Source organism: Macaca thibetana, chromosome 3 (genome assembly GCF_024542745.1).
Source record: "Macaca thibetana thibetana isolate TM-01 chromosome 3, ASM2454274v1, whole genome shotgun sequence".
Lineage (NCBI taxonomy): Eukaryota > Metazoa > Chordata > Mammalia > Primates > Cercopithecidae > Macaca > Macaca thibetana.
This window is the reverse complement of record NC_065580.1, coordinates 149,103,280-149,128,795: the sequence shown is the minus strand read 5'-3', so window position 1 is coordinate 149,128,795 and position 25,516 is coordinate 149,103,280. Positions and strand designations below refer to the sequence as shown.

General features: G+C 40.5%; 1 protein-coding gene across 2 annotated transcripts in view; it reads right to left on the bottom strand.

The window, feature by feature from the left end:
- Positions 1-25,516, bottom strand: part of SDK1 (sidekick cell adhesion molecule 1) — a 978,941-nt gene that overhangs the window by 620,474 nt on the left and 332,951 nt on the right. For both annotated transcript variants that reach the window (XM_050785652.1, XM_050785653.1), the window contains 2 exons: positions 16,392-16,498; positions 13,053-13,200 (listed from right to left, as the gene is read on the bottom strand). In XM_050785652.1, coding sequence (XP_050641609.1) covers positions 13,053-13,200; positions 16,392-16,498 — 255 coding nt within the window. The remainder of the gene's footprint in view (positions 1-13,052; positions 13,201-16,391; positions 16,499-25,516) is intronic.

Sequence of the window (25,516 nt, the reverse complement as noted above, 5' to 3'; positions counted from 1 at the left end):
CCTAATCTAATATTGCTTATAAGGTAACCCTTCATTGCACTACCTGACAATCAGAAAGAAAACAGGAAATCCTCACAAGCATCTGAGTCCACCTCTCACTCTGCACAGTGAGGCTCTGGAATAAAGCGCAGTGACAGGGAACTCATCAGCAGTCTGCAGACTATTCATTAAAGCAATGTGGCGCTTTCCATCTTCTTACTCACTCTGAGGGACACTAATTTGCCCCAGGATAATAGCAGCTCAGACAATGGGACTCCCACTGTGCCCCGTCTTCCTGGATGTGGTGAGAACAACAAAAAGAACTTTCTAGGTTTTAGAAACCAGCATTTGGAGGAGCAGTGTGGCATTTACAGGAGCACGGTGGGGCACAGGGGCTGCCCATGGCTCCAGCATATTCTCTACACCAGGGTCCTTCCTCCCATGTCCCCTCTAAGTCACAGGGACAGCTACGTGCACAGCCAGCCAGAGAGCCACAGAGAGATGAATGTTTTTAACATGAACATACTTGCAATACCTTTTTTTTGAGGGATGGCATATAGCATATACCCTCTATCCTTTAACTGAACATTAGTTGGCCAACTACTTTCTTGCTCATTCCTTTGTGTTAAGTCTCACCACTACTCCAGGAGAAAGAAGTCATCCTCTCTGCTTCATAAGTGAAGCTGAGGCACATCAGGGCAGCTACCCCCTAGCTGAGATTCCAAGCTGCAAGGTCCTGCAGCCAAATACCTGAAGGAGCAGCTCCAGAAGGCCTTCACTTTGTCTAAGAGCAAACCCTTATCACAGCTGTGAGCCAGCACTACCAACCCATTTCTCCTCTTTCGCCTTCCAAATCCCAGTTCCTCTGAGGCCCATGTGATCGGGATGTGTTCATTCTCAATGCTATTCCCTCCCGAGGTTCTAATTCCTCCTTCCCTCTCCATTTACTGAGGACCGGAGCCCCGGAATCCCTATCTTCCTCCATGGACTTCTCCTGTCACCCTCCCTGGTGGCTTGACATCCATGTTGCCATCTATTCTAACACTGTGGCCTTGGAGTCTTACACCTCTCACCACCACTGACCTGCCCCTCCATGCAATCTCAGCCCCCATTCTCATGGTCACTCCCTGAACTTTGTCAATCCCAACAAAAGTTCCATTCTAAGTCTAGATTTCAAATACCCCAGGTGACGTCCCAGTTTTTCAAGAAAATAGAACCCCTACAACAGCTGACACGTGGACCCTGGAGTAAGGAGGGAAGGAAAAAAGCACAGAGGAAGGAGGGGTGACCCACAGGATGACTTTGAAGAGGCTGCATGAAGCTGTGTCACCTAATGGGCAGCTGGGGTGGCGTCAGTAATCTATCTGCTGATCTACCTGCACACAACCATTCTCTGATTACCTAAGGATTCTAGGTCACCCCACAGAATAACCCTGAGACTTTTCTCATCTGCATCATCAGATTCCTTCCAAGTGAGGGAGAAGTCCGCTGTCTGGCACTAAATGGAATAGCCAAAGTGAGGGTGAGAGGACGTGAGGTGCTCAGTCCACCCACTTCTTTGCTCAATGCAATTATTCTTCCAGTCAACAGACTTCTGCAGTCTTCTGATTCTGTCCTACTGGAACATCCTTCATCTCCTCCCTTATAAAGCCAGAGACAATCGAGACCCATCACTCCCCTGCAGACAGCCTCAATACAACCCTCGCTTCTGAATTCCACATGGTAGTTGGGCTACACTTCGACCTTCTGTGAACCCAATTAGCTGCCTTCTCTATAGTGGCATCAGAACTTCCAAACTTTACCGAAGACATCCATCACCACAAACTGCAACTGTGCCCTTGCTCTCAAATGTTCCCATAAGCCTGGCGTGTTTCCCTAGTTTGCTTCTGACTGTCTGCATGACTAGCTAATACCTTGTCTTCTCACATCAGCCCTCACTCTAAACTTCTAAGCTCATACCAATATTCACAGAGAAAATAAAAATCCATGAAAAATCTCTCAATTTTCCACAAGCACGTTTACCAAACCACATGTGTGTCTGTGCATATTCTGGCTTCCGTCCTGTTAGAGTGGAAGCTGTGAGGCCATGAGGGGCCACCGTATGCCACCATGAAGGCGGTGCCACACGACTTCAGGGCCCTCCTTCCCACGCTTGTCTGTGCCTGTCCAGGTCACGTTTGCCAGGACTTTGTTCCCCCTGGTCCTCACTCTCTCCTGACTCTTCACATTCTCCTTCTCTACTGGAGAATTTCCATTAATACATAAATAATAGCTGGGATTCCCCACGTAAGATAAAACCAGCTCCCTTGACCTCATGTCCTCACGACGAACACTGCGCGGTTTCTCTGCAACCGCTCACAAGAAAAACGCCCAAAGAGTTGTCTCAACTTGCTGTCTCCACTTCCTCATCTAATATCTAAATATTTAAACACTCCAATTACTAAACATTGCCTAACTAGAGAAAATAAAGTGAAGGCCAACATTTCTAACCCTGCATTGCCTTCTAGATTCAGTATCCTTCTTCCTCAAGCTCATTCACAGATCCTTCAGCAATGTTCTCGGAAATATAAGTTCTCAGGCTTGTCTAAAAAGACCATCCTGCCTCCCCCACCTGGGATCGCTGGCTTAGCTGACACGGAACTCTTATGACAGCAGTTCCATCCCCTGGCGTTCGGAAGATGTCATTCCCCTCCGTTCTCTATTACTGCTGTCAGTTATCTTCTGATTGCCGTTCCTCTGAGGCACCTGAATTACATGTATCGTTGTCTTAAGGTTTCTTCTTTGTCTTTGATGTTCTGCAGTTACACTATAATAGGTATAGATTTGGATTTACTTTATTTATCTTACTTGGAGCTCATTCTGCTTCTGGATTGTGAAGAGTCATCATCTTAGGAAATGTCACAGCAACGGTCTCTCTGCATAGCATCTATCCCCCATTTTCTCCATCGGATGTCTATTGATTACTCTGTCCTCTAGATCTCTTGGCCTTTCTTCTAGATTTCCCATCTTTTTTCCTCTGTGTTTATTCTGAGTAATTTCTCCAGATCTATCAGAACAGTAAGTCTCACTTTAGCTGTGTATTGTCTGCTCTTTCACCCATTCAACTGACTTTTCAAATACATGAATACATTTTTCACAGCAAGAAGTTTGTTTTCTAATTTCATTCTTTTAAAAATCAGTACATTAAGAGATGTTCAACATCATTACCCATTAAAGAAATGAAAATTTAAAAACACAAGGAGATATCATCATACACCTATCAGAATGACTAAAATAAAAAATAGTGACAGCACCAAATGCTAGTGAGGAAGCAGGGAAATGTGATCATTCACACATTGCTGGTGGGATTACAAAATGGTACGGCCATTCTGGAAAACACTTTGGCATTTTCTTTAAAAAAAAAAAAAAGTAAACATGCAACTACCATACAGCCCAGTCATTCCACTCCTGGGCATTTGTGTATGTGAACACAATGAAGTCTTATGTTCAAGCACAGAAAAAAGGAACAAGAATGTTTATAGCAGCTTTCTTCATCATGGCCAAAACCTGGATACAATCCAGACGGCTTTCAACAGGTCAATGATTATAAACTACACAGTATGGCCACACCAAGAAACACTAAACAACAACAGGAAACCAACTAGGCTGCAGACAATAACCTGGATGAATCAGGAAATTATACTAGGTTTAAAAAAAAAAGCCAATCCCCACAGGTCACATACTGCACGATTCTGTCCACACAACATTCTTGAGACGACAAAACTTTAGAAATGAAAAACAGATTAGTGGCTACTAGGGCTTAAGAAGGGGAAGAAGGCAAGAGGAAAGTAGTTATGGCCATAAAAGCTTAACATGAAGAATCCTAGTATTGACGGAAATGTTCTGTTTCTTGACTCTATCAACGTCTGTATCCTGGTTGTGATACCGTAATACAGTATTTTACAAGATCTCAACATTCAGGAAAACTGGTTACAGGGAATATAAAATCACCCTACATTGTTTCTTTTGACTGTATGTGAATCTACAGTTATCTCAGATACTAGGTTTAATTAAAAATAGGTGGAAAAGGAAAAATACCATATGATTCTGCTCACACAAGATAATTAGAGTAGTCAAATTCATAGAGACAGAAAGCAGAACAGTGGTTGCCAGGGACTGGGGGAAGGAGGGAGCAGGGAGTTATGTTTAATGGGTACAGAGTTTCACAAGACGAAAGGATGTGCTGAAGAGGGATGATGGTGATGATTGCACAACAATGTGAATGCACTTAGTGCCACTAACTATATTTAAAAGTGGTTAAAATAATAAATCTTAGGCCAGGGATGATGGCTCACACCTGTAACCCCAGCGCTCTGGGAGGCCAAAGCAGGAGGATGGCTTGAGCTCAGAAGCTTGAAACTGCAGTGAGCTATGATCACACCATGGCAATCTAGCCTGGATGATAAAGTGAAACCCTATTTCTACTTTTTAAAGCTATGCTTTACCACAATTTTAATTGTTTTTTTTTTTTTTTTTTTTTCCAAAAAAAATCCCACAAAAAATAGCAACCTCTTCCAAAGACTTTCCACTGTGTACAGAATAAAATCCAGATTCCTTCCCACATTCGGGGGCTATAGGGCCAGTGTCTCTTTCAGTTTAGCAAATACATCAAGCTCTTTTCTGTTTCTGGCCTCTGTGCCTAGAACACTCATCCTCCTGAGCTCCACAGGGCTGGCTCCTTCCCATTTTGCAGACATTAACCTGGGAGAACAGCCTCACATACACAGGGGAGCAGTGTGGACTTGGGAGTCAAAGGGCTCCCACGCCGGCCAACTGCTGGCCTCACTCTGCCTTAGTTCTCGTCAGGAAAGCCACGATAATAACAGGACTAAACCGCTGGGCTGCTGTGAAGATTAAGTGAATTGTTATAAATAAAATCCTTAAAACAGTGCCTGGCACTCAAAAATCATTAATTATTATTATTATTAAGGATCACATTGAGAGTATCACAGAAATGATGTTGAATGAATGAAGCTAGACAAAGGATTTCACATTCAGTGATGTCATTTGTGTGAAATTCTAGAGCAGGTAATCTAGCCTGCGGTCACAGAAATTAGACAAGTGGGAAGGCAGGGCTGCAGGAATGCATACTAACAGCAGGAGGGGCCCAGGAACTCTCTTGATCGGGATGGCAATTTCTTCTGTGTACGTATTTATTGAAATTCATCCACCTATATGCTTAAAAAAATGTGCATTTTGTTATATGTAAATAATAACTCTATAACGTGTTTTTTAAAATGTCACCTCCACAGAGGGCCTGTCCTTAGCCACTCAATTCAACCCCATTCGGCTTGGGACTCTCTCTTCCCACCCAACCGTGTCTTCTCAGCGTGGAGACACCCTCACCCCAAAGTGTCCCGTGTATAACCTGCTTCTATATCAGAACACACCTCACTGAAGGCCGTACCTGGGATGCCTCAATTCCCCTTTCTGTCTCTTGCAAGTAGAACAGTGCCTGGCACTAATCAAGTGCTCAGGAAATGTCCATGGATGCATGAAGGAAGAAAGAGAGGGAGGGGAGGAACAACTGCCATGGCACCCCTTTCCTTAACAGCAGCACTGAACATTAATACCAGAAAGGATTGCAGAAGTGGTTAGAAAACCTTTTCCATTGACATGGGAAAATGGAGGCAAAGGGAGAATAGGTAATTCTCCCAAGGTCAGAGTTACGGTGAAAGCAGGCCTGGAACCGATATCTACCCGTCTGTTTTACTTATACCAAATATGGCTCGGTTCACACACATAGATATACTCCATAAACATCCACAAAATGCCTATAAAATATAAAATTTTAAAAGCACATTATTTTGAAATCCTAGTTAACTATAAAAATATTATTACAACCAGATCTACTTCATTCGAACATTAAGTTGTGACTTCCAATGCAAGTGCTAATTTAAACAAATCTTTCTTGAAGAAATTGAAATGAAATGGTAATAAGTTAATGGATGTTCAAGTATTTAAGCACGGACAATTATGAGTCAGACTGTTTCTGAGTCACCTGGGACGCTGTTTACTGCCCATCCTTCACAATCCAGATCATTACTGGCAAGTCGTCTATTGCAAAGCTGACTGAAGGTTTGAAACACTTCATCTATAAACTTCGCATGTGCAGGAAAAACAACATTCAAGAATACTTGTGCTTGCACATTCCTGTCAGGTAGGCTACAGGATGCAATTTGAGCACAAGAACTTGCAATTAAGCAAAAGAATGGCACTGTACAGAGTTAAGTTTTTGTTTTCTAATCTGATAACTACCAACATAAATTACATCGTGGAGGAAAGAGAAATACAGCACGGCATCAATATTCACATTTCATATTTTGAGAAATAAATGCAAATAAAGAAAATATATCTAAACCAAAATAACACAGAACAATTTTATTATCAAATTAGACTGTATTTATAAGACAAAGCTATGCTCGTCTTTGATATGCAAAGACAGCAAACTTTGGATTCAGTAATCAGAAAAATAAATATACACGTTTTTCAACTTCTCAGATAAAACCTGTAATTACCTATTCAGATTCTGAATATAACTTATTTTCAATTCTCTCAAACTACTGTTTGTCTTTCCAAGATATTTTTTCTGCCTCATCAACAGCATTTTTCCTTGAGGTTTGTTCTCATTTGTTTTCCCCTTCTGCGGAGGAAGTCTGTGGACATTACATGAATTTTCTTCACATTCATTCATCCAGCCATTCCAGCACTGTGTATCTCCTATGCATACCAGGAGGCCAAATGTAGGTAGAAAAACAAAAACATTTTAGGTGGTCAAAAACACCTAAAACTGGCTGGGCACAGTGGTCTGTGATCCCAGCACTTTGGGAGGCAGAGGCAGGTGGATTGCCTGAAGTCAGGAGTTCCAGACTAGCCTGAGCAACATAGTGAAACAAAGTCTCTACTAAAAATACAAAAAAAATAGCCAGGCATGGTGGCACATGCCTGTAATCCCAGCTGCTCTGGAGGCTGAAGCACGAAAATCATTTGACCCTGGAGTTGGAGGTTGCAGCGAGCTGAGATCATGCCACTTGAACTTCACTCCAGCCTGGGAGATAGAGCAAGACTGTCTCCAAAAAACAAACCACCTAAAACTGTTCACATTTGTAGGTCTTGTCTACTCAGACAGTTTTCTACCTGCCCCAGCGTGCAAACGTGAACTGGTAATTCAAAATATAAATAGCAGGATGCTAACTAAAATTTTCCTCTTGTTTCAGAGTTTTGACTGAAGTCATAAATCTTAGGACAATGGTGTTTTTCAGATCCCAACCATTCAAAAGAATACTTGCTAAGAGGTGGTCAAAACAAATCCAGGGAACTCCCTCTACTTCATGTATAAAACAAGGAAAGTTAGCCTGCCTCCTCCCAAAGTGGAACCCACAAAGCTTGGGAGAATCAGGCCTCTGCCATCTGGCATGTGGGAGTCAGGGACAATGGAACTTGACTCTCACTGGTTAAAACCCTAAGGCGAGATGCTGGGAGACAGCTCTGCCAGCATTTGAGCTTGTATCAAGTCATAGGGTACAGTCATGAATCTTAACTTCACTTGCCCTAAAATACCTTTTTCCTTTTGTCCCATCCTTTCACCTATATCAGCTCCAGATGGCTTTGCAGCCTTACTTCCCCCACTGCCATGTAACATACTCACAAGTTCTCGGAATTAGGACCTGGGAGGCCATTGCACTGTTTATTTGTTCTCTGCTCCTTGGGCCTCAGGAGTTGTCCTGGTTATTATGAAATCCTCTCCTATTGGTTTGATTCTTTATTTCTCTATATATTCCAATAAATTTTCTTTTTGCATAAGATAGCCAAAGTGACTTGCAGCCAAGAGCATCTTCTTATTTTTGCAGGCAGAGTCTTGCTACATTGCCCAGGCTGGTCTGTAACTCCTGGGCTCAGGTGATCCTCCCACCTCAGACTTCCAAGTAGCTGGGATTATAGGCATGCATCACCCTTTTAACTGATACAATGGAAGTCTTTGGGGGTACACCTACTGGCTTATTTCATAGGTTTGTAAAGAGCTTTAAATGTCATCAATACACCAACAACTGACAACTTTAACCTAGACCTCGCTGCTGATCTTGAATCTGACATGTATGTCTATCTAATCATTGGTTCCTTCCGGTGATCTACTATGCATCTCAAACTTAACATGTCAAAAACAGATTGCAGACAACACTGCCAAATCCTCCACCTATACAGACAAAATTCACTTCTCCCCAAATCATCTCCCTATTTAGCAAATGGTATCTCCATCCTACAAGTTGCTCAGGCCAAGAAAAGTCATAGAGTTATCCATGATTATTCTCTTTCTCTAATTTCCCACATCCAATCCAACAGGAAATCTTTCTGATTCTACTTTCTTTCTTTCTTTTTTTTTTTTTTTTTTTTTTTTGAGACTGAGTCTCACTGTGTTGCCAGGCTGGAATGCAGTGGCACAATCTTGGCTCACTGCAACTTCTGCCTCCCAGGTTCAAGCAATTCTCCTGCCTCAGCTTCCCAAGTAGCTAGGACTACATGCGCACGCCACCACACCCAGCTAAGTTTTGTATTTTTAATAGAGATGGGGTTTCACTATGTTGGCCAGGATGGTCTTGATCTCTTGACCTCCTGATCCAACCGCCTTGGTCTCCCAACGTGCTGGGATTACAAGCGTGAGCCACCGCGCCCACTCTGACTCTAGTCAGATTAGACTACCAGTCTCTGATACTTTTCAACCCCTCTGTGCAAACCCAGGTTAATCCATGTTATTTCAAGTTGAAAGCTGGTCTTCTAAAAGATGAGAAAGGAAGACTAGAGCAATGTATGGAAAAAAATAATCAAAAACATAAAAAACGATCAGCAAATAAGGTAGAAAGAATTAGGCTGATCCAGAAGCGAGCATGAGACTGAGTGTCAGGCAGACCCGGATTTGAACCCTGGCTCTGTGTGTATCGGCTCTGGGCCCCGGGGTAAGTAATTTAACATCCATAATCTTCCATTCTGATAACTATACATAGAGCTAATCATACCTGCCTCAGAAGGCAATTGTGAGGATTAGAGAAGATATGTTTAAAGTAGGTACTCAATAAATAATAGCTCCTGTTAAGATTATTAATAGGCTATTCAACTAATTTTTCAAGTTAGGAAACATTAGACTTACTGTTTCCCTTGAAAATGAAAAAAAAAAATCATTTAATTATAAGCCTAAAGCTCACATTTTAAAATTAGATAATAAGATAATGTTTAAAAATGTAGGTGGGGAGAGAAAATGAGCTTCTTTCACCACATGACAAAGGTGCATGTATTAGAAAAGTAAACTCACACAAGGAGGATAAAAATAGGTACAGAAAGGCCAGGCATTTATCCTAAGTTTGCTCACGCCTATAATCCCAGCACTTTGGGAGGCCGAGGCAGGCAGATCACAAGGTCAGGAGTTCGAGACCAGCCTGGCCAGCACGGTGCAATCCCATCTCTACTAAAAATACAAAAATTAGCTGGGCTTAGTGGTGTGTGCCTGTAATCTCAGCTACTCAGGAGGCTGAGGGACGAGCATCGCTTGACCTTGGGAGGCAGAGGTTGCAGTGAACCAAGATCAGGCCACTGCACTCCAGTCTGGGCAACAGAACAAGACTCCATCTCAAAAAATAAAAATAAAAATAAAAAAAACAGGTGCAGAAGCTTGACCTGCATTTCAATATGTGTGAAGCACCTTGAGTCAAATGCTCATTTTTAAATGGCATCTCTGGGTATATAACAAATGTGATGCCGTCTGACTTGTGCTATCAACCACGTGGGTGGGAGGAACGCAGAAATGTCCTCCCATCTTCAGTCAAAAGCTGTACTTTCTTAGACATGGAAAGCAATATATTGGGTTTTCATATTTAGATTGTTAAATTTTTAAACATTTAAACTTTTTATTGATGCATAATAGATGTACATAGTTTCAGGGTACGTGTGATCATTAAATACATTCATATAATTTGTAAAGATCGAATCAGTGTACTTGGGATATGAAAGCTGTATCTCTTTGGATGATGTATAAACTTGTGGAGAAAAACATACCCATACTGATTTATGTAATCTTGCACAGCAGGTACTTAATAAATGCGGGGTGATGATGAGGTGGAAAATATGAAACTAAAGGGCCTTGTAAAAGTGTAAATATCCATAATCAGCCTCATCTCATCTCTCTAAAAAATGGTATACTGCATTATTTCCTGAGATTAGAGATTTATCAACAGCTTCACGCTTGTAAGCAGACCATTTGTTTGATATTACACCAAGTTAAAGCCCTACTAGTGTCTTGTCTTTATTAGCTCACCAGGAATTAAACAGGCTTTAGCATGCATTTGCAAGTTTAAAAAAATTTATGAAATTAAGAATTATTTCATTCTATACCCTGTCAGACTTGTGAATAAGTGCTGTCTCATGCATATAGAGAAAACACAGGTTAACAGGTGGATTAATACAGACTTATTTGCTACTAAGTTCAAAGAATTCTTCCATGATGAATTTTGCTGCCACTGACATTAATTAAAAGCTCCAGTGTTTGAGAGGAAAGCCTAATTCAATCTACCTCCCCATCCCTGGTACCAATTTTCCCCCAATATTTATCCTAAGTTTGCCTGGTCATATTGTGCTCAGCACTGGGAACTTCTAGCATATTTATACCAGAATGTATCTTGCCTGCCGCCCCCATCCCCCACACTTTTTTTTTTTTTTTTCCTTGGAGACAGGGTCTTGCTCTGTCACCCAGGCTGGAGTACAGTGGCACCATCATAACTCACTGCAACCTCCAACTTCTGGTCTCAAGCTGTCTTCCCACCTCAGCCTCCCAAGTAGCAAATAGCTAGAACTACAGGTTCGTGCCACCACACCCAGCTATTTTTCTTTTTTTAAAAATTTTTAGTAGAGATAAGGTTTCACCATGTTTCCCAGGCTGTTTTTAAACTCCAGATGGCTTTGAACTCAAGCAATCAGCATCTGAAAGCGCCGGGATTACAGGAACAAGCCACCACGCACAGTCCTCGCCTGCCTTTTTAAAGCCTAACAGTCTACTAAGAATGAAACATTGATCCTTCATCTTTGTTTCATCCCAACTCAAGACGCATCTTTTATGATTGGAATCAATATAAAGGTGGATATCTAAGTAACCTGTAATCAAATAAAGAAAAAAGGATAGCAATTATCCCATCTTCTAAGGTAACTGGTATTTTTACTAGAATTTTAAAATATTCTGCATATATATATATATACACACACACACACAAATTTTTGTTCCCAATAACCAAAATAGAAACATTTGTAAAATAAGCTTCAGTGGGGTGGCTCACGCCTGTAATCTCAGCACTTTGGGAGGCCGAGGCGGGTGGGTCATTTGAGGTAAGGAGTTCGAGACCAGCCTGGCCACATGGTAAAACCTCATCTCTACTAAAAACACAAAAATTAGCCGGGGATGGTGACGCGCACCTGCAGTCCCAGCTACTCAGGAGGCTGAGGCAGGAGAATCGCTTGAACCTGGGAGGGAGAGGTAGCAGTGAGCTGAGATCACGCCATTGTACTTCAGCCTGGGTGACAGAGTGACTCTGTCTCAAAATAATAATTATTAATTATAATTAGTATTATATAATTATTAATAGTAATAATAATTATTATTATTTAGGTTCCAGCCAGATTCTGATCCAGAAGTAGAAGACTGGAGACATGGGGCTTAGGGAAGGGATTCTAGATGCTCAGGTAGGGGTTGGAGATGAGAATCACGAGGCTTAGGGAAGGGATTCCACAGATGCTCAGGTAGGGGAGAGAGCAAGTGGGTTCCCACGGTAACTTTCATAGTTACATGTAAAATCTATTTGGCAAATGACCCCACACATATTCTTTTTGAAAAAAGCAGAACAAGAGTGTTTTCTCGTGATGAATTTTTATCTGAGTGCAACCACTGGACGGCATAAATATCTGACTTCTGGCCTATGCTTACGGCATTTCATGATTCTTCTGGAAATGTTCAGCCTTGAAACCTTTATGTTTGGAATATTGTCTTTAAATTAGGTTGTAAAATGTCCAGTTATGAAATATATACCAAGTGTTCTTTTTAATCACTTAAAGCTCCAAGTGAAGAAAACCTGCCTGGCATTAGATAAATATCTTGAATGTGAGATAGGCAAGAACACCTTGAAATAATGCTTAACTAATCACAAAGCAACTATTCTGCAATAGATGGGTGAACCACTAATTAGATGAAGAGAAATCAAACTGTCATGGTAGGATAAAAGGATAAAGAGAAATAAGCAGTAATTACTGTTTTATCATCAGAGAAAGTCGTATCAAACACGGCTCAATAAAAGGAGGGGGAAAAAAACCCACAGTCTATAAGTAAATACCAGCACTCATTAAATTAGTACTAGGAGCAAAACCCAACTCAGGGATGACAATGACATCTTAAAAAGTACATTCAAAAAAGAAAAAAAATTGACTGCAAAGTTGAGTAAGGGTGCTTTAGTTTTAGGGCACGCAACATTCTGAAGAATAATATTGGCCGGGCGCGGGGGCTCATGCCTGTAATCCCAGCACTTTGGGAGGCCGAGGCGGGCAGATCATGAGGTCAGGAAATCAAGACCCTCCTGGCTAATATGGTGAAACCCCGTCTCTACTAAAAATACAAAAAATTAGCCAGGTGCTGTGGCGGGTGCCTGTAGTCCCAGCTACTCGGGAGGCTAAGGCAGGAGAATGGTGTGAACCCAGGAGGCGGAGCTTGCAGTGAGCCAAGATGGTGCCACTGCACTCCAGCCTGGGCGACAGAGGCAGACTCAGTTTCAGAACAAAATAAAACAAAAGAAAAAAAGAATAATATTACACGGTTATTTGCTTGAAATGCTTAAAAATATGCAAGCCAGTCCTAAAACAGCTGTTTGTTAAAGATTAGGATAGCACCCCTAGACTAGTTTGCTCTTTTCAAATCATTGGTAACCTTAATTGGTACACTTACTGTGTAGATGGTGCCAGCAAATGACATTAAAATTGTATTTGAAGCTTTAATGTTTGGAGCAACTTACATTCTGTTGCTTGGAATAATCTTGTGCCCTTCTCTAAACCAAGTCACTTGAGGTCTGGGGTAGCTGGTGATGGGCAGCAGGTTTAGAATTGCTGCACGTCCTTGAGGAACTGTTTTCCTCTGGTCCGTATCCGTGAAACTTCCCATGTCTGCAGAGAAAAAGAGCGCTTTCAAGTTCTAGAAAACATTTCTGGGGGAGGGAAGGGGTCACAGATGGAAACAGGTACGTGTTACAGTGAAGTCACTGATGCTGCCACATGTCACACCAGGACAAGCGAGACTGCAGGGCAGCACTGACCAATGCGCATCTGCCTGTGAGTGAAGCACAGGACAAGCCAAGCCATGCGCCTCTGAAGCGCCCACGCTGCGCGTTCGTCAGCAAAGCCACATGGTGTTTGTCCTACCTGACAATACAAGGGAATGTCTGCAACTGTCTGATACTGAAAATGAAGTGCTGAAGCCATCCTAGAACCACATGAAGCAGTTTTCTCAGAAACTGTCAGAAAATGCATCCGGATGTCTCCTAGCTCATAAATCTTTCAAACTCGTTCCAGCCCGGCACCGGCCCTTCAGCTTGTTCCCTTCATTTGTGAGGTCACTGTCTCCCGCACAGATCTTTTGGGAGCAATACTTCCTAACCACTGAAGAGTCTATACAGCATTCCCCCACTCCCATACTGTTGACTTAATTTGGGGCAACTAGCCTTTGTTCCAGTATTTGTTCTACTAGTAAAAAACGTTTAAAAAATGGAGTCACAGGACAAAACACAGCTATTAGAATGTAGGTATAAATGGCTAATTTTAAAATTAGTAACATTTGAAATTTTTGAATAAAATTCCATATGATGGTCAGATGCAAATAAAAATATACAAATAGATAAGGCAAAATAGTGTATTTTTATTTAAATGTAAATAAGTTTGCCGGGTGCGGTGGCTCAAGCCTGTAATCCCAGCACTTTGGGAGGCCGAGACGGGCGGATCACGAGGTCAGGAGTTCGAGACCATCCTGGCTAACACGGTGAAACCCCGTCTCTACTAAAAAATACAAAAAAACTAGCCGGGCGAGGTGGCAGGCGCCTGTAGTCCCGGCTACTCGGGAGGCTGAGGCAGGAGAATGGCGTAAAAACCCGGGAGGCAGAGCTTGCAGTGAGCTGAGATCCGGCCACTGCACTCCAGCCTGGGCGACACAGCGAGACTCCGTCTCAAAAAAAAAAAAAAAAAAAAAAAAAAAAAAAAAAAAAAAAAAAAAAAAGTTTGAAATATTCCTTGGAAGCGCTCTATTATCAATGTCTTCTGGAGTCGAAAGACATTTTCTATGTGATAGTATCTAATATTTGAGGGAAAAGATGAAACAAACCAACAAAACAGATTAGAAAAATATTCATATTTTAAAAGAAAATGAAATTTGTTATCAAAGCAAAGGGGAAAAGAAAGATTTAAAAAAAAAATCTAAAGGCAGAGCAGTGGTTGTCATCTATAATCCCAACACTTTGGGAGGCCAAGGCGGGCGGATCACCTGAGGTCAGGAGTTCGAGACCAGCCTGGCCAATATGGTGAAACCCCATCTCTACTAAAAATACAAAAATCAGCTGGGTGTGGTGGTGGGCGCCTATAATCCCAGCTGCTTGGGAGGCTGAAGCAGGAGAATCACTTGAACCCGGGAGGTGGAGGTTGCGGTGAGCCAAGATTATGCCACTGCACTCCACTCTGGGCAACAGAGGCAGACTCCATCTCAAAAAAGAAAAGAAAAAAAAAAATCTAAGAGCTAGAGATACAGAATAGGAACTAAAACATTAAGCAAAATTCAATTTTATAAGACAGAATATAATAACTTTGAAGCTCTTCTTAAAACATAATTTAGGTATTGATCTTCACTCTAATAATTACATTTTCAATCATTCAACTGAATAAAAGTTCTCAATTATTCTGCAACATTCTTCGACATCACAATTTAGAAAAACTTAAGCCTTCCTAGTGATTTTAAAAAGCAAACATGTATAGCATCACCACTTCACCCAATCATTAGGCTTATGGTAGGATAACTAGATATTTATTTTATTTCACCTACTCACACTGAAAGCTACAAGCCTTAATTGGGGTTAAAATGACAAATGAGGAAATTCTGTCATCACCAAAAAGTACAGCCCAACTCAGGAGCTCTTTCGTTCTCTAAAGTTTATAATGATATATTAAAATGTAATCTAATATCTTACAACATTGTTTTGCTTACTTTTAAACAAAGAGAAATTTTGGTAGTACATTCAAGATATAATAAATATAATAAAACAAGTCAGGCTCACTCCTGTAATCCCAGCACTTTGGGAGGCTAGAGCAGGAGAATCACTTGAGGCCAGGCATTAGAGACCAACCTGGGCAATGCAGTGAGATCCCTCCCCTACCAAAAACAAAAGAAATTAGCCAGATTAGCCAGGCATGGGGCACACATCTGCGGTCCCAGCTGCTCGGGAGGCTGAGGAGGGAGGATCACTTGAGCCCAGTTCAAGCTTGCAGTGAGCTATGTTTGTGCCACTGCACTCCAGCCTGAGAGACAGAGATAGACCCTGCCTCAAATATATATTTATTTATATATATATAACATATATCACATATATATGACATATAATTATATGTTATGTCTCTATTTTATATACACATATGTATGTAAGGTAAAGTAGGCAGTCCATTTTTACTCTTCACAGATTTTGAATTAGAAAAAGGACTAAATACTTTGCATAGGCCAAGTTTGCTCTCCTGTTTCTCCTCAAGACTACATGAAAATTTAAGCTTCCTGCATTTTTGATGTCTCCTTCGTTTACTTTTAAAAGTTTCATTCTCCAAAAAGGATCTGCTGAATAAAGAATTAATAAATCACTATATCACATGAATACCATCGGGGACGCTCACTATCCATGTGCTTTTTGTGGTGCGGCGTAAAGATTTCTAAACAAATCGTCACTGGAAAGAACTGACAATGAACGAACTTTGACCTAAATGGGCTGAACTTTATACTTTAATAACATTTTGAATCCAAATGTAGTGCAAGCTAAGAGCAGCTGATTCATAAGACAGAAGGCATCCCATTCACTTTTTCATCCTCCCCGGGGCCTTGTAGGATCCTGAGTCTTTTCAAATGAAGAAAAGTGGCCTTTGCCTCATCAGCCCCTCGCCCGGCCACCCACGCTGGCTGCTTACTTATCTCTCACTGAGTTGAGCAAGTATTCTACCCAGAAGAGGACCAAAGATAAAATCTTAGTTCCTACAACGGTGAAAAGTGATTCTGATTTACTCCCCAGCGACACTCTGTTCTGCAACATTTGGACATCTCCGTACTGTACACATACATGCGACTTGAACTTCTGATTTTCTTTGCAGGAGTGCTCCCATTCTGTTTCGCACCACGCAGCGGTAAAACCCAGCATCGAGCTTCTGCAAAGATGGAATAATATACCTGTTGAATAGCAAAAAGAAGTGTTAATGCTTACATCCAGTGTTCAACAGTTATATCTAACCATTAGGTGCTATTTTATCAAACAGCACTGGCATCTCATCTAGTCTATGCTCAACGAATATTTTATTTTTGGTAACCTAATATCTGTGCAATCCTTCCCTAACCATGAGACTAACTAGAACTACCGTTTATTTCTGAGATGATTGCCCTGATATCTGTCTCGCCAACTGGGCTATAAATATCACCCAAAGCTAGGATCTGCTTCTGTCTTATTCATCATTGTAACCGTGGTAGCTAGCACAGCGCCATGCACACAGGGGATATAACTCACAACTGGCTGAATGAGAAAGGTTAAATCATTAAAAGTCACTGCATTTAAACTAGCCCTCTCAATCAAAAATCATTTATAATTCTCTCTCTGTAGAACGTCAGAATTTCCAAAGATTATTTCTAGAACTGACAACAGTCTGAACATGATGTCTTGTGTCACTCCACACAAAGGGGCAAAGAACACTTTCAGGATGAGATGTAGAACTCGTCAGCGCAGAGAAAGCAATGCCATCAGGACGTCTCTCTCCAGTCACCAACGTGGACGTCTCTCAGCATAATGTATTCACTTCCTTTCCTGACTTCTCCACGTATGCCCTGATGTTAACTTTAAAAACTTTTTCAGAGGTCAAAAAGTCATTTCATATGTATTTTCCACTTCTGCAACTGTAAGTAATCATCCTTCAAATCCATGCCTGTCTACACTTTTTAGTATAATTTCAAAGGAAAAAAAATAACTAAAAGATAGAGTTTCTATAAAAGCCTTGCTTTAGGTTTACTGCTGGTTTTGTAAATTAGAATGTTTTAAAATCCACCAGCAAGTAAAGATAGGTAACCAACAGCCACTTGAAATGAGTCTTACAACTCCGGAGCCCACCCCTTCTAAGCTGCCCAAGATGGTACAGTAATTGAGTTCTCGGCCACATTCACAGACAAATTAAGAGTAAGGTGTGAGCAAACTATATAGCTAAGAAAGAGTTAATATCTAGGCCGGGCGCGGTGGCTCAAGCCTGTAATCCCAGCACTTTGGGAGGCCGAGACAGGCGGACAACGAGGTCAGGAGATCGAGACCATCCTGGCTAACACAGTGAAACCCCATCTCTACTAAAAAATACAAAAAAAGAGCGGGGCGAGGTGGCGGGCGCCTGTAGTCCCACCTACTCGGGAGGCTGAGGCAGGAGAATGGCACAAACCCGGGAGGCGGAGCTTGCAGTGAGCTGAGATCCGGCCACTGCACTCCAGCCTGGGCGACAGCGCGAGACTCCGTCTCAAAAAAAAAAAAAAAAAAAAGAAAGAGTTAATATCCAAAATACATGAGAGGTTGGGCATGGTGGCTTCTGCCTGTAATCCCAGAGGCTGAGGCAGGCAGATCACTTGAGGTCAGGAGTTTGAAACCAGCTTAGCCAACATGGTGAAACCCAGTCTGTACTAAAAACACAAAAATTAGCCAGTGTGGTGGCACACGCCCATAATCCCAGCTACCTGGGGGGCTGAAACAGGAGAATCACTTGAACCCGGGAGGCAGACATTGCAGTGAGGTGAGATTGCACCACTGCACTCCAGCCTAGGTGACAGAGCAAGACCCTGTCTCAGAACACACACACACACACTCTCTCTCTACATCATGAAAAAATAGCTTTAAAAAGGCCCCTTAATTTTAATAAGAGCAAAGATACTAGACAGACATTTCTCCAAAGCCACACAAATGGTCAACAGGTATATGAAAAAGGGCTCAATGTCCCTAATCATCAGGGAAATGCAAACCCCAATCACAGTGAGATGTCTTTGTACTCCTGTTAGGATGGCTACTACCAAAAAATGAAAAATAAATGTTGCTGACGACTTGGAGAAAAAGGAACTACTAAACATGGGAATGTAAGCTGGTGTAGCCACTATGGAAAATAGTAGAGAGGTTTCTTACAACATTACACATACAACGACCACATGACCCCCAAATCCCACTTCTGGGTATATTTCCCAAGAACTGAAATAAGGATCTCAGATGTCTGCACTCCCACATCTACTGCAGCATTATCCACAATTAGCCAAGACATGAACAACCCAGGTGTCTGCTGGGGAATGGGGAAAGCAAATATGGTGTATACACGCAATGGAATATTATTCAGCCTTAAAAAGAAGGAAATCCTGGCATTTGCTACATAGCATGATATCCTTCAGGTTCATCTAAGTGAAGTCAACCAGACACAGAAGGACAAATCCTACCTGATACTCTTATACTCTTATAAGAATAAGAGGAATCTAAAATAGTCAAGTTCATAGAAGCAGAGAGTGAAATGGTGGCCATTAAGGGGTACAGGGGAGGGGAAATGGGGAAGAATGCAGGGGCAGGAAGTTTCGGCTATACTAGATGAGTGAGTCCTACAGAGCTACTGTACAGGATAGCGTCTGCAGGAATCATACTGTATTACATAAAGTTTACTAAGGGGGTAAGTCTTCTGTGTTTTTATCACACAAAATAATAATGAACTTCTGGAGGTGGAGAGATTTATGCCATATATGGTGGTGAAAGTTTCAAGGGCATATAATTATCTCCCAACTCATCAAGTTGTATACATTGGATATGTACAGCTTTTTCTATTGTTGATCATATTAAAAAATAAAAGTGAAGATATGCACATTGCAGTTGAATAAGGTACATCATATTTGAACAAAAAACAAAAGAGTAAGACATGAGGCTTAGATGCTTTTCACATATGGGAAGGTGTCTATCAAAAGAAAGAAAAGGAACCAGCCTGGGCAATACGGTGGAACTCTGTCTCTACAAAAAAAATACAAAAATTAGCCAGGTGTGGTGGTGTGAGCCTATAATCCCAGCTCCTTGGGGCCTGAGGTGGGAAGATCACCTGAGCCTGGGAGGCAGAGGTTGCAGTGAGCCAAAATCGTGCCATTGCACTTCAGCCTGGGTGACAGAGCCAGATCCTGTCTCAAAAAAAAAAAAAAGAAAGAAAGAAAAAGAAAAGAAAAGGAGCTCAAATATGAATAGACTATTTTCCACAAAGGGAAGAAGAAAACATAAGATGGTATACTTTACCCCCCAAAAAATATGTTCCAGTAATACCTGTCTACAATTTAAAAGTATTTCCTTTTACAAAGTATAACCAGAGAAACTTTTTCAAAATCAAGTAAAAAACAAAGTGTGTGCTATGCTGTATTTGCTCAGTTCCCAAGCATACCTTGAATCACTTATATTCAACAAATTGCTCATGTTTTTATTCAAGTATGTACAATTAGGCAACCTGGAAAAGGAACTGATAGGCATAATTTTAAGTGACTAAAACATTTGGACAACACAGGTAATTCAAGATTAAGCAAAAATTAATCAAACTATGTTTTCCCCTCTGATAATCTTCTTGAGCTCCTAGGGGAGGATTAACAAAATCTTTTGTGAAGAGAAAAAATATTGCTGAGTTTTAATCTTAAAAGTTTTATTCTTTATGTGGAATAGTTCATGTAAAACAAAATTAATTAGTGAATACAATCATAATAATAAAGAGCCAATGCCATTTATTTAAATTACAAATCCAGACCAGGAGTATGTGCAGCTTTGATTATTACACGCTATGATTACAATAGAGGGGAGTTTTGAGATTAGCTTAAAACAAAAGTCAAGAAAAGTTTTTGGAAAGAAATAGCACAAGTCATTGCAGTAGGTATTTGAAACACTACAAAGACAGTTTTATCATTGCAACATAACCATATTTATATGATTGCTCATTCTACTTTTTCCTGTTTTTCAGTACCTAAATAGGTCTTAAATTCTTATGAATTTCTATAGTAATCCTATGTACTAATGCACAAAAATAGAACTGCTTTCAAACAACAGGGAGAAATAGAGACAAAATTGAATATTAAGCATATGCTGTTTTGTACCATCTCTTTAGTCTAATGTCTCACGAGGGAAAAAAATATGAAAAAAGTTGCAAAGTCCTCCACCTATTATGGGAATTCCTACACAAATTATGTTCACCTAACAGATGGGAATATTCATTGTAAGTCTATTGTTTATAAACACACATTTTTAAGCAGGCAAAGTTTCCTGGCTCTTTACAAGAAAGTATGATAAAATCTTAGCACCATATGCCACTAAAATATAGAAAATGCCTGTTCCTGTTTCAAATCAACACAGCAGGGAATGTTTGCACTCACTCTATCAAGGCAGAATTCTACTCAACGAACACAGTGTTTTCCAGGGCCAGTTCATCATCAGGAATGGCAAAGAAAATAAAACACAAAATCCAAACAAAAACCAAGGCCTTAAATGTCCATTTCTGCTAATAGGAGAAAGCCTCAGTTGTGACCTGCATCTCTGAGTGGACCACTGGAACAACGCTAGAATTTCTCTAGGAAGCAGCATCAGGTCCATCTCAGACCAGGAACAATTGCTTGGACTAGACATCTGACATGTTCAGTCTACCTAGGAGCTGAACCACTTCCCTGTATTTGGAGAATTCTCCACCCTATGAGCTTTTGTGGAGATGGGGCTTATCTCAATTAAAGGCTGAAAGGACCACATCTGGAGATTCCCAGACCACTGCCTCCACAGGTACCAGGTCTGACACATAGCATGGCCAATTAGACACACTTGCTCTGGATTTTTAAATCTGGAGCTGGTGATGCCCAGGAAGAGGGCTAAAGGAGAACTCATCTGACAGCAGCAGTGGCAGCAGTGGTGGGGGCACAGGGGAGCCCTAGTCCAGGGGAGTAGTGGAGTGTCCAGTGCCAACTGGGGCAGTGGCTCAAGCAGTGATGGCCAGTGTCCGGAGGGGCCAGCAGCAGGACCCTCATGGGACCGGTTCTGGAGTGACTGTGGCTCACTCTGTTCATGCCCAATCTCCAGGTTGCCCAGTGACTGACTCTAAGGGTACCCCAATATCCACGCAACAGCTCACACAAGAGAAAGTTGGTTTCTGTGCCTTTAGAACCCTTCAAAATTCCACGCCCTAGAACATAGCCAAAATAATTTTGGCTGAAATATATTCTAAAGTTACTAGGTGCTCACTAAGGTCATAGCAAAACCTAAATAATACCTCATAGAATCATTTCTTTTTTTCTGAAAAAACGAACAAACACACACACAAAAAAACATGGCTTCCTGGTAAACCACCAAAAATCACTGGAAGATAAAGAATCCCCTCAAACTGGGACACATTGACCTGTTACAAGAAGTTCCCTTGAGTATGAGCCACTAAAATTTTAGAAAACATCTGACAAAATACTACTTTAGTTACTGTTCAGCAGTCCTTCCCAAGCACCGCCAGATGCGATGACTGAGTCTAACTGTCACAGGCCAAAACCACAGCCTCAGTGCAGATGAGAACATTTACACTTCCCCTAGGTGGTCAGGGAACCTCATTTGATTCATAAGAAAAAATTTACATATTCATTAAAATTAGTTGTAAGATTTTTCTTTCTCAATGGTGGGGGGACTGTCAATATCCATTTTATGTCACTTTAGATACGACTATTCCCCACAATAGTAATTTTTATGCTGGTATGAAAATATCTATTTTGCATGAAAATAAGCAACCAAGTTCTATAATAAGCTTTTATACCTTGGACCAAAGCCTATTCTTATTCTTAAAGTTAAAACAAAAAAAAGGTTAAGGTAAAAATAACTGTAAGCCATTTATGTCCTTCTTGGAAATACAACAATTCTCTTTTTTTTTTTTGGCATGGCATGATAAATAATTGTTTTCAGTTTTATTTTTATAAATTTTCTAGGTGAAATTTAAAAAAATCCAAAGTGGGATGAGTCTATAGCAGGTTTTCTCCTGAAGCAAAATAATGAAATGAAAAACCCAGACTGTCCCATAACAAGCTATCACAGAAAAAGAAAACCACAAGGAAAATTCAGACTGAAATTTGTTAAGAAAGAGATATATATGTGACTCTGATGGTGTACACAGCTCACTAATAGGCCTTAGGCATGGGGCAAGCTGAGGTTATGTTTTTAGTTCTTTCAAAAGAATTGGAGTAATCAATATGAAGTTAAATTAAACAGTACGGTAACAATGGAAGCTATACAAAGGGAACACAATATTTGTAAAAGTTATTTAATGTGTATTTTATTTCAAAATTCATATTAAATTGAGAAGGGCAATAAACAGGTCCCTGTGTGGAAGGGTCTAAGGAATTTGTAGCACTTGTTTCAGGAATATAAATCTGACGAATACAAGCTCTCCTGATATCAATTAGATGCTAATCTTCCACAACCTTTTTATTGATGTCATACCATGAATGACTACATTTAAACTTTATCTTCATTAATAGTTATGAAAGCCAATCCAAAGACTAAAGAATTAATGTTGAAATGTTCCTAACATTCCTCCTCTGGGATTCCCATTCATGTGATTTTCTCTAACAAAAACAATGCTTTGGGGATCATTCATTCTTCATTCATTCCCACTTTTCCTTATTAAATCAGGGGCAGAAAATGTGCAATCCATATTTAGTAAAGCACGAACAGATGACTAGAACCGTCTGTCAAATCTACTGTGAGGATTAATTGCTCTCTCAAGTCGATAAAAAAGGAATTTCAGAAAACCTTCAGGAAAGAGGACATTTACTTTGCTTAGGGATAAAAATCTTTTATTGCATGTCTGTTGACTTAATTCTTTATAATGCCAGGTTCTCTATAACATAAAAGTTGGGGACCATTACATCAAGGATTAAAGTATGAAGGCAAATGTTAGTTTCTGCATAATAACAAAAAAAATCCATTCCAACGCACAATGGTAAAAAGACCTAAACCACTCTATTAAGCATTATAAGCATGAACAAATTAAAAACGTAAATTTTAAAAGCTTCCACTTCTCTCACTTGGGAGTATTTGTCAACAATGAATTATGTTACAGAGTAGTTTGGTCAATTCTGGCCAAAGGTCTTCACTTAGCTTCCACAATGATCCCTAAACAAAAAACCAATAATTATCTAAATTCAAATCATTTCCGATGAGAACCTTAAAAACCCTAATGCTAATTCTGCCTCAGAGATTCTCCATAAACATTCATATCTGTTGTGACCATACAGAGTTCCAAAAAGCAGTCAAACCAAAGCCAGAAATAAATACAAATAACACTCAACTTTGTGGGGAGAATATGAATGTGAGGTCACACCACATTAATATTATGGATGTAAATTAAATGAGATAGCACCTTTTGTCCTTGCTGTTGTAAGATAGGCACTTCATAGAGGTCAGGAGCCAAGAGGAGTTAACTAGAAGAAGAGAGTTGACATAAACCAAGGTTAGGAAAATGAAAGCTGAACATCAAGATGGACAACTAGAGAAATTACGCCCTTTTCAAGAAGATGTAGATGGGAGTCACACACAATTAGGTTGGGTGATGAGGAAACCAACTGAGAAAAGAGTTCTCAATTAAATATAATAGCCTCTTCTTCTTGGTGAGTACAAAGAGAACGCAATAGATTAAAACAAAACAAAAAGCATGTAGAAGCTGAGTGTGGTGGCTCACATCTATAATCCCAGCACTTTGGGAGGCCAAGGTGGGTGGATCGCTTCAGCCCAGGAGTTTGAGACCAGCCTGGGCAACATGGTGAAACCCTGTCTCTACTAAACATACAAAAATTAACCAGGCGTGATGGCATGTGCCTGTAGTCCCAGCTACTCGGGAGGCTGAGGTGGGGGGAATCATTTGAGCTGGGTGGCAGAAGTTGGAGTGAACCATTGCACCACTGCACTCCAGCCTGGGCAACAAAGTGACACCCTGTCTCTGGGAAAAAAAAAAAAAAAAAAATCATGTAGAGAAATCTTCCCCACAGCTTAGTGATGAATTTTAGATTTTAGTCATGTAATTTGTCTCAGGGTCTTGAGCCTGAAGAATATCAACATGGCACTGTTCAGAAAAAATGGACCTGTTAATAATATTAAGCCTTCAGATACATAAACACAGGGTATCTGTGCATTGATTTAGGTCTTCTTTTTCTTCTCTCTCTCAGCATTGTTTGTAGTTTTCAGTGTAAAGGTCTTACAGAGCCTTTGTCAGATTTATCCTTACTTCAGATTTTTTTGTACTATCTTAAATTTTTTTCTTCTTCTTCTTGAAACGGAGTTTTGCTCTTGTCACCCAGGCTGCAGGGCAATGGCACAATCTCGGCTCACTGCAACCTCTGCCTCCTGGGTTCAAGGGATTCTCCTGCCTCAACCTCCCAAGTAACTGGGATTATAGGCATGCACCACCATGCCCATACTACCTTAAATTTTAAATATATAATTTTCAGATTTTTTTGCTAGTACACAGAAATATAATTCTTATATGTTGATCTTCTATCTTGTAATGTTGCTAAACTCACTTATTAGCAGCTTTTTAAAAATATGTAACATATTTTCTACATAAATAATGATGTAACTTGAAAATTCAGTTTTACTTCTTCCTTTGCAATCTGGATGCCTCTTACTTCTTTTTCTTGCCTTACTGCACTGGCTGGTAACTCCAGTAATTAGGATTTGCAAATTTGAAAAAATTATTTCTTCAAATATTTTTCCTCCCACTGCCTCCTTTGGGGATTCCAGTTACGCATCTATTAGGCCATCTGAAGCTTTCCCACAACTCATTTGTGGCCTTTTCATCGTGTTTGGTTTTTTTTTTTTTTTTTTCTATCTGCCTTTTATTTTGGATAGTTCTATTCCTATATCTTTATTAATATCTTCTTCTGTGATGTCAAGTCTCCTGATAGCCCCATCCAGTGTTTATCTCACACATGATAGTTTTCATCTTTATAAGTTTGATTTCTGCCTTTTTTGTGTTTTTCATGTCTCTACGTTGATCATAGGTTATACAGTTATAGCTGTTTCATTGTCTTTCTCTGTTAATTCTAATAACCGTGTCAGTTCTGGCTTGGTTTCAATCAGTTGATTTTTCTCTTTGTTATGGGTCATGCTTTCCTGCATCTGTATATGCTTGATGATCTTTGATTAGAGTTTAGACACTG